General features: G+C 38.2%; 1 protein-coding gene across 2 annotated transcripts; it reads right to left on the minus strand.

Annotated features, from left to right (window-relative positions):
* Nucleotides 1-82: 82 nt before the first annotated feature.
* Nucleotides 83-6,789, minus strand: LOC100366950 (protein rolling stone-like). Of its 2 annotated transcripts, none has more exons than XM_002731848.4 (3): nucleotides 6,611-6,789; nucleotides 4,578-4,812; nucleotides 83-3,105 (listed from the first exon to the last, which is right to left on the minus strand). In XM_002731848.4, the coding sequence occupies exons 1-3, from the start codon at nucleotides 6,686-6,688 to the stop codon at nucleotides 2,558-2,560; spliced, it is 861 nt and encodes a 286-aa protein (XP_002731894.1). In that variant the 5' UTR covers nucleotides 6,689-6,789; the 3' UTR covers nucleotides 83-2,557. The 2 variants fall into 2 exon arrangements, with proteins under 2 accessions (XP_002731894.1, XP_085353107.1); XM_085496981.1 differs by lacking the exon at nucleotides 6,611-6,789 and adding an exon at nucleotides 6,149-6,527.
* Between the last annotated feature and the right edge of the window lie 5,531 nt (nucleotides 6,790-12,320).

Raw genomic sequence — 12,320 nt, forward strand, 5'->3', positions numbered from 1 at the left:
ATATCCTGGTCTAGGTCACCAAATTATGTGGGGTATAATAATACGCTTCAGTTGAACTTGATGGCAGAATAAACAGTCAATGTGGATGCAAAACACGGTATGGTTTATTGCTGGATAAACTGGCATAGAAACATGTAACACATGAATAAGGAGCCCCGAAACTCCGAAACTAGCCCTTTATATAGGTGCGAATCGAACGTGAGAGAAAACACGTAAGCGGGAAATACAAAATGAAGTACGCCGGAGAAAAAGATACAATACAGAGTAAAATGATTGGCTGAAATTAAATGATTCTAATTGGTCGAGAATTACTCAGAGGAATCCTTCATGCGAAAGGTAAACGAATTAACTATAGCGAAATGACATGTAATAATAATATTAGCAATATGAAAACGAATACAAATATATATTATGAATCTCCGACAGACTGCGTCTATCGTAGAGTATTCGCCAAGACCAACTCAAACTCTCTTTATTCATTTTCAAAACTCTAACCAATTACAAAGCAGTAAAAAGACTCTAAGGCGTAACCTTCAATCATAAAGCCAATCAAACTAAGTACTGAATACGTCATATCCTTTGATTAATCGTTCACTACATTAATAACTACGGATGTCAGAATAGCGACGGTATCTTGTAATTAGTTCCAAATCACTGAGCCAAGTTCCGTCCAAAACTTCAAATAGGCCTACACGATGACAGACATAACACAGCAATTCGCTAATAATCAGTTAATTAAGTCGGTCAACAGATACGCAAAAACAAATTCATGACATTTGAACCATCACACCTGTACTATACCAATTATGGTAATATTACGTTGCGTGTGACAGACTTTGACTGTTACACATCAACGAGTACAAACTGAGTTACCAAGCTTTGATTTGGCATTTTTAGGTGATTGGAAGGTATCGAAGGAGTCACCTCATAAGTCTTGTGATTTCCATTTGAAGAGCGCGTTGAATTGTGGGAAATCAATGTTCATCAACACAAATGTCGCAAAAACAAACTATGATATTATTTTAATCATATTGTATGAACACTATATACTGTGAGTATAAGCTTACCAAATTTTTAAACTTTACTTATTTTCCAACTTACTACAGGCCCCTTCAAGTTAGCTGGCCGCCCCACGTTACAACGTTAATTTTCCAACTTACTACATGCTTCCAACTTTACTTGCTTTTCAAACTTTTACAGGCTCAGAGTTGGCGCTATATTACTGATTTGCATACATTTGCTTGATTGTCGTGAACCTTTCCCATATCCACGGTGCTGATTAGCATATATTTGCATAATATCATATCGTGCTGGCTACATTGCCTATCTGTTAACAAGACAATTTGTGAAACAGTTATTCATACTACAGCATTTTATCAGTAAACTAGATAGTCGCCATTCATTACTATACGAACTTCCAGAAAACAGAATCAACTTTTTACAGCATATTCAATACTAGTATACAGCTGCTAGAATCGTAACAAGTTCCAGAAAGTCTGCTCATAAAACTGCAGTTCTGCAGCCTCATCATCATTGGCTGCCAGGTCGTTACACTATTAACTACTAAAGCACATTCCCCCATAGACTAGGGGGAGTGTGACTAAATCATTCTATTGACTTGCGTCTTAAATGGTCTAAACTCAAGCTAATTTTAAGATATCATTCAGACAAATTCACCAAGTCGTGCTCTTAGATCTGCTCATAAGAAGCTTCTATGAGGTGCAAAAGTTATCGCATGATGAGCGTATATTTTCTCATGCTGAGCTCGACTTTAGACCACTGGAAGAACCAAGACTCATTTTCAAAAAAACATTTACTGTGGCTTAGCTACGTCGCCCTTGAATGTAGCATTGTTACATGCACTGGTCTTGTATAAATATGTTTGAATCATTGATTGATTGATTAATTGATTCACACCGAGTAGAAACGTTGCGTGGTACGAAACTAGCATACTGTTTGGCAACCATGTTAATTAATACACAGACATCGAAACAAGAGCACACACATATTACAAGTAAAAGATATAGGACCTAATAGACGCATATAGTAACCCCGGACTACAAGGTGTATTGGTTTAAAAAAGAATATTAGTAATATTTCCAAAACAACAATATACATGTAGTTTTATTGACGTGAATTGTAACAAATACTGTAACAGTAACCTTTTACATTATTGTCCACAATAGGGTCCCCATAAAATAAATTATTCACATAATTCTGTAGACAACCTTACAATTTCGTGCACACTGAACATTATATGTGTTAACACTGACAGTGAACCCCTGATACATATTATGCAAGTTTGTCACCACCACTACGGTGGTGAATAGAGTCACTGATACATATTATGCAAGTTTGTCGCCACCACTACGGTGGTGAATAGAGTCACTGATACATATTATGCAAGTTTGTCGCCACCACTACGGTGGTGAATAGAGTCACTGATACATATTATGCAAGTTTGTCGCCACCACTACGGTGGTGAATAGAGTCACTGATACATATTATGCAAGTTTGTCGCCACCACTACGGTGGTGAATAGAGTCACTGATACATATTATGCAAGTTTGTCGCCACCACTGCGGCGGTGAATAGAGTCACTGATACATAATCGTAGCCTGTACAGACCATACAAAAGAAAGTGAGCAAGTGGTATCAAAACGAACATCATACCACCGAATGCTCCAACTGCCATCCCGGGATTTGTCTTCCAGTTGACAATTTTGTAAAGATACACTTCCCCTTCCGGATTCAACCCTCCGCATGCGTAATATATGTATGTGAAAAAACCATATAAGGCGAGGAATATCATAGGATAGATGACGTGTAGCACACGAATCGGTGACGCAATCACAAAGAGATCAAATAAAATTAGAAACGCGTTGACGCCGTGCACGTGCACGTTGAAGGGGTGGATTTTGGCTGTCGCTGGGTCATAATCAATTGCCCAGAACAACAACACAATTGTCAATCCAGAAGCAAATGCAATGTTTTGAATGAACCAGTTGAGTCTCATATACCAAGGCAAAGGTAGACGTAGAGTTTCGGACACATCGTTGGAAGATGCTCCTCGTTCAGCCATCTCAATATGGTCAATTGCAGTATCTGTAAAAACAAATGTGAAAAATATTATTAACTTATTTATTAGATTCACAAGGAAAGAAGGTATACACAGTCTCTGAGAGAAATGGTTACAACTGTAAAAACAAAATTAGAAGAAAAAACATCGAGATAAAATGAAGCAAAAAAGCAAAACCAAAAGAAGCAAAATACTAGAGGGTTTGCTGTCCTATTCCCATATCTTTATTAACTGTGTGCTACACGAGTAATTATTTTGTATTGTTATTAAAAGGGACACTGCATTGTTTTTCTTTTGTGCACCTGTCAAATGCATTTATCCTGTTTTTGGCAACTTCAAGTAGAATTTCTCGCATGTCAGCGTAGCTCAGTGCTAAAAATAAAATTTATCTTCAATACCGTCCTTGTAACACATCCTGTTATTGAGCGGGATGCGCTTATGGCAGATTCATTTTTAAGCTCTTCTTTCTTCATGTCCTTCTTTAAATTTGCCATTTGCACTAACAGCTTAATTAACCAAGACAATGTTGTCTCATTGTTTAAGCATCTATTTGATTTATGGATCATTGACCCTGTTTGTTTCTGTATTTTCAGTAAGCATCCACATTTTAACAAACAATGGCAAGACATTCTGTAGATATGTTTGTTTTTTCTAGAAAGTATCACAATGTCGTCAGCGTAAAGTAGACAACTAACAGACGAGGTCTCTGTAACTGGAGGATCACACATTCCTTGGCTAAAGCTGCTATGTCGGACTCAGATTACTGCCCCGTTTAAAGGAAAGGTCAATCCTGTCAATATTGATAGCCACATAGCTGCAGCTATGCATAGTTTTTGAAATAATGAAAAAAATGATTAATTTGCTCTTTTGCTTCTTTAACTTTATAATTAACATCATAAAGCATGTTTTAGATAATTTTATACATTTTTCCAGTAATACCAAACTTAAGTAATTTACGATATAAAACATGCCAAACACTATCAAATGCTTTTCGAATGTCAACGAAACAGGCATATAGCTTGTTAGTAGTTTTAGTATTTTATTTATTTTTGTTTTCATGATTATTACTGTCTTTGTCTTTTTACTGTTTTTTTTTATATTTACTAACCAGCGTTTATAAAAATAAAAGATTGCCAGTTGTCCAACATGCCCAACACAGAACTGCGTTCAGTAGACTACCGAATATGAATACCACACCTCCGAACTTCACCGAATACGAATACTGCACCTCCGAACACATCCGAATACGAATGCTACACCCTTGGACTCTGCCGAATACGAATACTACACCCCGAACTCATCCGAATACGAATACTACAACTCCACACCCAGCCGAATACGAATACCACGCCTCTGAATACTACCTCCTCATAACTATACCGAACATGAGTGACGATCATGACCCACTACCGAACAATATATATATTACCAGTAGCTGGCCGTGTTAATTACAATTCACACTACAATACTAGACTCAGTACATGACTCAATTTCCTACCTTTCTTGCCATATGCATGGTATACTACAGCTGACACGAGAGCAGTGAAAAAGTACAGCGTTAACATGCAGTAACCCCAATGCGATGCATATACGAAAAACACGTATGTCGGTCTTTCGTTGCTGTAATAAGGCGGTCCATAGTTAACGATACACAGGATATTCCAAATAAGCTGGTATAAAAATATACACAGCCGATAGAAGAGATAGGTTCCTGGTAGACCCAGCCATCGCCACTGAAAATCAAGAAAACTATTATTACACCTGACTCAAGGTGGGTGGGCATTGCACAGGCACTTTAAAGGGCGGTGGTCGTCGTGCAGCGCGTGTTCGAATTTCATGTAAATAAACCATGTATTTTACACGCGTTGTATACGTCGCCATGAGTCCCATATCGAACGGGGCGCGGCGCGACGACCACCGCCCTTCAAGTTAGAAGTTTCGCAGAGAAAAGTTTAAAATATGAGGATGGTTTCAGATCGCCAGCTACTTGAATCACTGTATATTCAAATTCATATTACGGCCATAGCTTGTCGTTGTTTACAAACAAACATCTACCCTCGTGTCTTTGCGTTTTTAGCATGCGTTGTTTAGGACTTAATTCCCGCGCGAGCGAAGGTGACGACCCTTCCGATTTACGATTGTAAGCCGCTTTTGTTTTGAACACAGGGGCTTGTGGCTTCGTGTCGCACTAGGGGATTCGCCGTCAGTTGTCAAGCCCCTGTGGTATTGCCAGCGCCACAATCGTTACTCTGTGTTCAGCCTAGTGTGAGTCCCATGCGATGAGTACATTGAGTGTAAATTATATACCCTTCACGTGTTTATAATAACGTTATGGTACAAGTTAATCAGCTTCGTGGCTGCTGGGGGTGTCGGTCTTCAGGAAAAAAAATAAAACTGTATATCGCTGTATAGGGTAACTTTAAGCATAAACTAAAATGCCGTGGCCCTGATTTATTTTGTCTTTAACACTTTTCTTATAAAATGTGAAGTTCGTTTTACCGAATTACTAGTATAAATTCCATAGTACTATAGTAAGATGTTTTATAATATACGATTTTCTGTTGCGTCAATAACGCGCCTGCTGAGGAAATCAGTTACGTCACAACAATTTTGTTCGACTCAGTGGTGCATCTCATCGGCTTAGAGGGCACGCTGGCGTGCAATACTAGTATTCATAGAGAATGATACGAGAACGCGACAAACCGGGAAATCAAACATCTGAAAAGTAAGGTGTGTTTGTTTCGTTGTCCCATCGGCCATACTTGGTATAAGTCACGTGCTCTATTGTCGCAGAACATTCACTTGCGTTGCGGGTACAGTGACGTCACATGTTTACATACCTTCAACTCAAAGAGTTATACCGGCCAGTTATAACATGCAAACACTAGCAAAACATCTGCATTTCGGAAGTGAATACACTTGTCGATGAATTGTACTAAACGACCGTGAATTGACCTCTAGCAACACAGTCTTGGTTTACAGGGGTACACTAACCCCGTTCATTGTTTCGCCCAGATCGTGAACTCACTCTTGTTGCCACGTATGGAATTACTAAAGTTCTCGACATACCTGTGACAGTGCGAATTGCGATGCGTTCGCCCCTGTGAAGTCATAATTTGAACGCCTATAATATTTCTTACAGCCGCGCGAATTAAACATGTCTTGATGTGCCTCACTGGCGACGCAGCCGCTAAGCGCACGTAACACATCAAACCCAGAAACAAATGAAACCCATGTTCACATAGCTTCCTGAGAGCGTACGAGACAAGTGAACCCTGTCAAACCGGGAGTTCCGTCGTGTTGACGCAAGTCGTTAAACACTTTCTTTCGACGTATTTGGCAGTGGTAAGACAGCTCAAACACACACAGATTGAGTCACAACACGTTAACAGTAAGGAATGGAATTGGTACTGTGGATCGATATGCGTTCAAAATGCGTGTTGCTGCACAATGGGAAACCACAGCGTACTGACCCCACCCACTCGTCAAAGGGCACCAGTTTGTGTTTTTCATAGTTGCATGTATACGCACCTGTGAGGTTGTAAATTCGGGCACAGATCGCACTCCCGAATGGCCGAAATTTGACGGTCGAAACTCTCCCCCGCACATTGTGGCGAAAAAGGGCAGGCGAACATTCAGGACTGTCTCACAACTTGTGAATCTTCAATATGAAGATGTTCTCGATCTATATTCAGACTTTCGTTGTTATTGTAATTAAGCTTTCAATGTCTCGATACGTCATTCGGCTGGACGCGTGATTGGCTGAACGCTATTTGGCTGAACATGTAACGGGGGGGGGGGGTTATTTTCGTTCAACGTAATTGTAATATTTTTTTGTTCGTACAACGTAAATTGAAAAAAATAAATTCCGTAATTCTGTAAACACAGGCTAGACGTACAACGTAATCAATCAAATATTCTTTTCGTACAGTGTCATTTTCCCTGTACGTACAAGAATTTACATCGAAATAAAATAAGTCGTAAAGAATAATCCAGGGAAATTACATTTTCGAAACTGTAAAACGACTAGATGACACAATTCACTGCAAAATTCCATTTTCACTGTAAAAACGTCTTTTTTTTCCTTGTAAATTGTAAAAAGCCCTTTTTATTTCCCGTAAAACTGTACCAGCTACCCCCTTGCCCCCCTCTGTAACTGGTTGAAACAATTTCATACTCAGTATTAGATAACATTTGTGTCTCTCTTTTATGGCCAAAACTCGTTTTGCTCGGCACGACAGCTTTGAAAACTGTTCGACACTGAACTCGTGAAACTTTTATATCAATCATTGATTTAAATTTTTCTGTTTAACTTCTCGCCATTGCACATTTTACAAGTAAAAATAAATGAAACCTAAATTTGTGAACTGTTTTAATCTAGTTGACCAATATGACGTCTGTTCACACGTCTCAGTATAAATTTCAATAAATGTTTCTTACAAATTTATGGCCAACAGAAGTCGTAAACCTATTTTAGCATGGTAGTCAGTTATTAGCCACACCATGAAACATTCAATGTATTTGTGATAGTAGTTCGGAGCAGAACAAGTCGCATACTCTGAAATTAATGACACAATTCACAAAAGGATGGCGTTAACTCCCGCCATCTTGTATTTTCTTGCCCTGTGTTGCTATTATTCGGTTCTTTGTGACAGTCCCCTTCTTTCATTAGAAGAAACTTAAGGTTTTTTTTTAGTAGTATGTTCAAGTTTTTTCTTTATTTGATCTTGTTACAATTACTGTTCTTCTATGGAATGCGTAAATGTTTCTAAATACTAAATTGGACTATTTTCGTCATAGTTTGTACGTTATGATACGCGTTCACTGCTTTGTTTTTGTTTTAAATGCATGTATAATATGGGCTGATTTTGTCTTTATGTACTAATACAAATTCTCTCAAACAGTTTTATCCCAGATCCAGCAACTTTGTATTCGTATTATTCAAGACGGGCGAATAATTTTGAACAAGTAGTTTTTTTTGCTTTATCGATATTCACTGATGATGGGAATGATATTGCCCCACCTGCTTCTAAGAGATTTTCAGAGTTGTCAAATATGCGCGACGAAGTTCTCCGACCCCAGAACACAAAGCCAGTGTTCATAACATAAGTTTGAACGCTAGACCTGCATAAATGACTGCTAACATTAAGATTCCATTTTAAAACCTTAGGGTGCTAACGTGCGTAACATGGAAATGAGTTATCAGCTGTCCAAACTCCAACCTATAATGCGGACCACGCCCCAGATAAATAAATAAATAAAATATTTTTGCACTTTTGGAGAAAAACCTGGGCGCCCAAATGGACCACTGAAATTTAAATTTGATATTGATATTAAAAAAAATCGTGGCCTTTGAAAGCAAGATCACAACTAATTAAATAAATAAATAAATCAAAACCTCAGAAAACGTATTATAATGTCATATTGGCATCGCTCGGTGATTATTACCCGCCATATATTCTAATTTTAAATTACCTCTGACTGAACTTATAACTGATAAAATAAAATAAAACCAAGACTATAACTTTTTATTAACTATTTTACGTATATTTATCTTCAACATATATTTGGCAAGGTGTTTATTATGTTATTGAAGTAATGGCTTCTTGGTTTAACACACTGTGATATTATATATCTAAACTGTTGACAGTTCTCGGGCCTAATAAAGAGTCACTTTCAAATGGCGTAGGCGTTTTAACCAAATGCTGAAGGCATTTCAAGCGAGGGCCATGATGCCTTCAGCATTTTGTTAAAACGCCTACGGCATTTGAAAGTGACTCTTTATTAGGCCCGAGAACTGTCGACAGTCTATTATATATCGCACGATGTTCGAAATTAGTTGTGATCTTGCTTTCAAAGGCCACGATTTTTTTTAATATCAATATCAAATTTAAATTTCAGTGGTCCATTTGGGCGCCCAGGTTTTTCTCCAAAAGTGCAAAAATATTTTATTTGTTTGATAGTGAAACAAAAAGACGAAATTCGAGCAAACACCCCAAGACTAATGAATGAATGAATGAATGACTCACTCACTCACTCACTCACTCACTCACTCACTCACTCACTCACTCACTCCAACCTACACCCACCCAATACCCAACCACAGTCGCTACATTAAACATAAGCAACATACAGTCACATAATCTAAAACATTCCTTTTAATTATTTTTACATTAGCTTGCATATATTACTCATAATTTGAAATGGCATTGTATATTGTGAATTATAATAATGCTTAAAATATATGTATAACTATAGAGTATATAACACAACAAATAATATAATAAACAAATATGTTAAATCAAACATGAAAACAAAATAACCAACGAATGACTAACAAACGAACAAACTAATATATTTAGAAACGGTTCATTAGACCAATCAGAATAAAACTACAAACTGAACGAATACAATATGCTATCGAGAAGATTAATAGGAATATACAACATAGACAGCCATATCACAGTTAACACATGAGGATCTGAATATCCATTGTCACTGTAGAAACCATTGCAAAAACACAGATACGATCGTGACAGTTGTGACGAGAACATAGACACATAGATATGTCAATGCCACGACAATTTGTTTTCATTTTCGGTACTCGTATCTCACTGCTATGGACTCTATGTGGAAAGTGGCATTTAGTTGCAGTCACGTGGACCAGAACCTCTCTATGTAATAAATGATAAATGATAATCTGTATTTAATATATATTTCAGTTGAATTGCACGCGTTAGCAGTAACTTGGTCCAAGAATTTCACATTCCAGACACTAACAGCACTGACAGAGTATAGAATGATTTATGCCACACAAACATTTCAGTTTCACTTAAATCAAAGGAGCCAACCACGCGATAATCTGCCAATTACATCATGATTCTTATATAATTTGCTGACGATTGTGATTTCCTTGAACAAATAATTATATTATCACCACTATAAGACATTAAAGAATATTACTGACAATGATATCACACTATTTATCAATGTATCACATTAGACTAATTATTATTCAAACAAGAACCCATCTTATCTCGCTATTGGTACATTATGACCCACCATAATATTGTTGCACTATCAATGGTGACCCACCATAATACTGGTGGAATGTCAATGGTGACCCATCATAATATTGATGGACAATCAATGGTGACCCACCATAATACTGGTGGAATGTCAATGGTGACCCTCCATAATATTGATGGACAATCAATGGTGACCTACCATAATACTGGTGGAATGTCAATGGTGACCCACCATAATATTGATGGACAATCAATGGTGACCCACCATAATACTGGTGGAATGTCAATGGTGACCCATCATAATATTGATGGACAATCAATGGTGACCCACCATAATACTGGTGGAATGTCAATGGTGACCCTCCATAATATTGATGGACAATCAATGGTGACCCACCATAATACTGGTGGACTATCAATGGTGACCCTCCATAATATTGATGGACTATCAATAGTGACCCACCAAAATATAGATGGACTATCAATGGTGACCCTCTATAACATTGATAGACAATCAATGGTGACCCTCCATAATATTGACGGACAGTCAATATTGACCCACCATAATACTGGTGGAATGTCAATGGTGACCCTCCATAATATTGATGGACAATCAATGGTGACCCACCATAATACTGGTGGAATGTCAATGGTGACCCTCCATAATATTGATGGACAATCAAAGGTGACCCACCATAATACTGGTAGAATGTCAATGGTGACCCTCCATAATATTGATGGACAATCAATGGTGACCCACCATAATACTGGTGGAATGTCAATGGTGACCCATCATAATATTGATGGACAATCGATGGTGACCCACCATAATATTGATGGACAATCAATGGTGACCCATCATAATATTGATCGACTATCAATGGTGTCCCACCATAATATTGATGGACAATCAATGGTGACCCTCTATAATATTGATGGACTATCAATGGTGACCCACCATAATATTGATGGACAATCAATGGTGACCCACCATAATATTGATGGACTATCAATGGTGACCCACCATAATACTGGTGGAATGTCAATGGCGACTCTCCATAATATTGATGGACAATCAATGGTGACCCACCATAATACTGGTGGACTATCAATGGTGACCCTCTATAACATTGATGGACAATCAATGCCGACCCACCATAATATTGATGGACTATCAATGGTGACCCACCATAATATTGATGGACTATCAATGGTGACCCACCATAATACTGGTGGAATGTCAATGGTGACCCTCCATAATATTGATGGACAATCAATGGTGACCCACCATAATACTGGTGGAATGTCAATGGTGACCCTCTATAATATTGATGGACAATCAATGGTGACCCACCATAATACTGGTGGAATGTCAATGGTGACCCTCCATAATATTGATGGACAATCAATGGTGACCCACCATAATACTGGTGGAAAGTCAATGGTGACCCTCCATAATATTGATGGACTATCAATGGTGACCCACCATAATACTGGTGGAATGTCAATGGTGACCCTCCATAATATTGATGGACAATCAATGGTGACCCACCATAATACTGGTGGAATGTCAATGGTGACCCTCTATAATATTGATGGACAATCAATGGTGACCCACCATAATACTGGTGGAATGTCAATGGTGACCCACCATAATATTGATGGACAATCAATGGTGACCCACCATAATACTGGTGGAATGTCAATGGTGACCCTCCATAATATTGATGGACAATCAATGGTGACCCACCATAATATTGATGGACAATCAATGGTGACCCACCATATTATTGATGGACAATCAATGGTGACCCACCATAATACTGGTGGAATGTCAACGGTGACCCTCCATAATATTGATGGACAATCAATGGTGACCCTCCATAATATTGATGGACAATCAATGATGACCCACCATAATATTGATGGACAAACAATGGCGACCCACCATAATATTGATGGACAATCAATGGTGACCCACCATATTATTGATGGACAATCAATGGTGACCCACCATAATACTGGTGGAATGTCAACGGTGTCCCTCCATAATATTGATGGACAATCAATGGTGACCCTCCATAATATTGATGGACAATCAATGCCGACCCACCATAATATTGATGGACTATCAATGGTGACCCACCATAATATTGATGGACTATCAATGGTGACCCACCATAATACTGGTGGAATGTCAATGGTGACCCTCC

The sequence above is a fragment of the Saccoglossus kowalevskii genome, chromosome 3 (genome assembly GCF_978046115.1).
Source record: "Saccoglossus kowalevskii chromosome 3, keSacKowa6.1, whole genome shotgun sequence".
NCBI lineage: Eukaryota > Metazoa > Hemichordata > Enteropneusta > Harrimaniidae > Saccoglossus > Saccoglossus kowalevskii.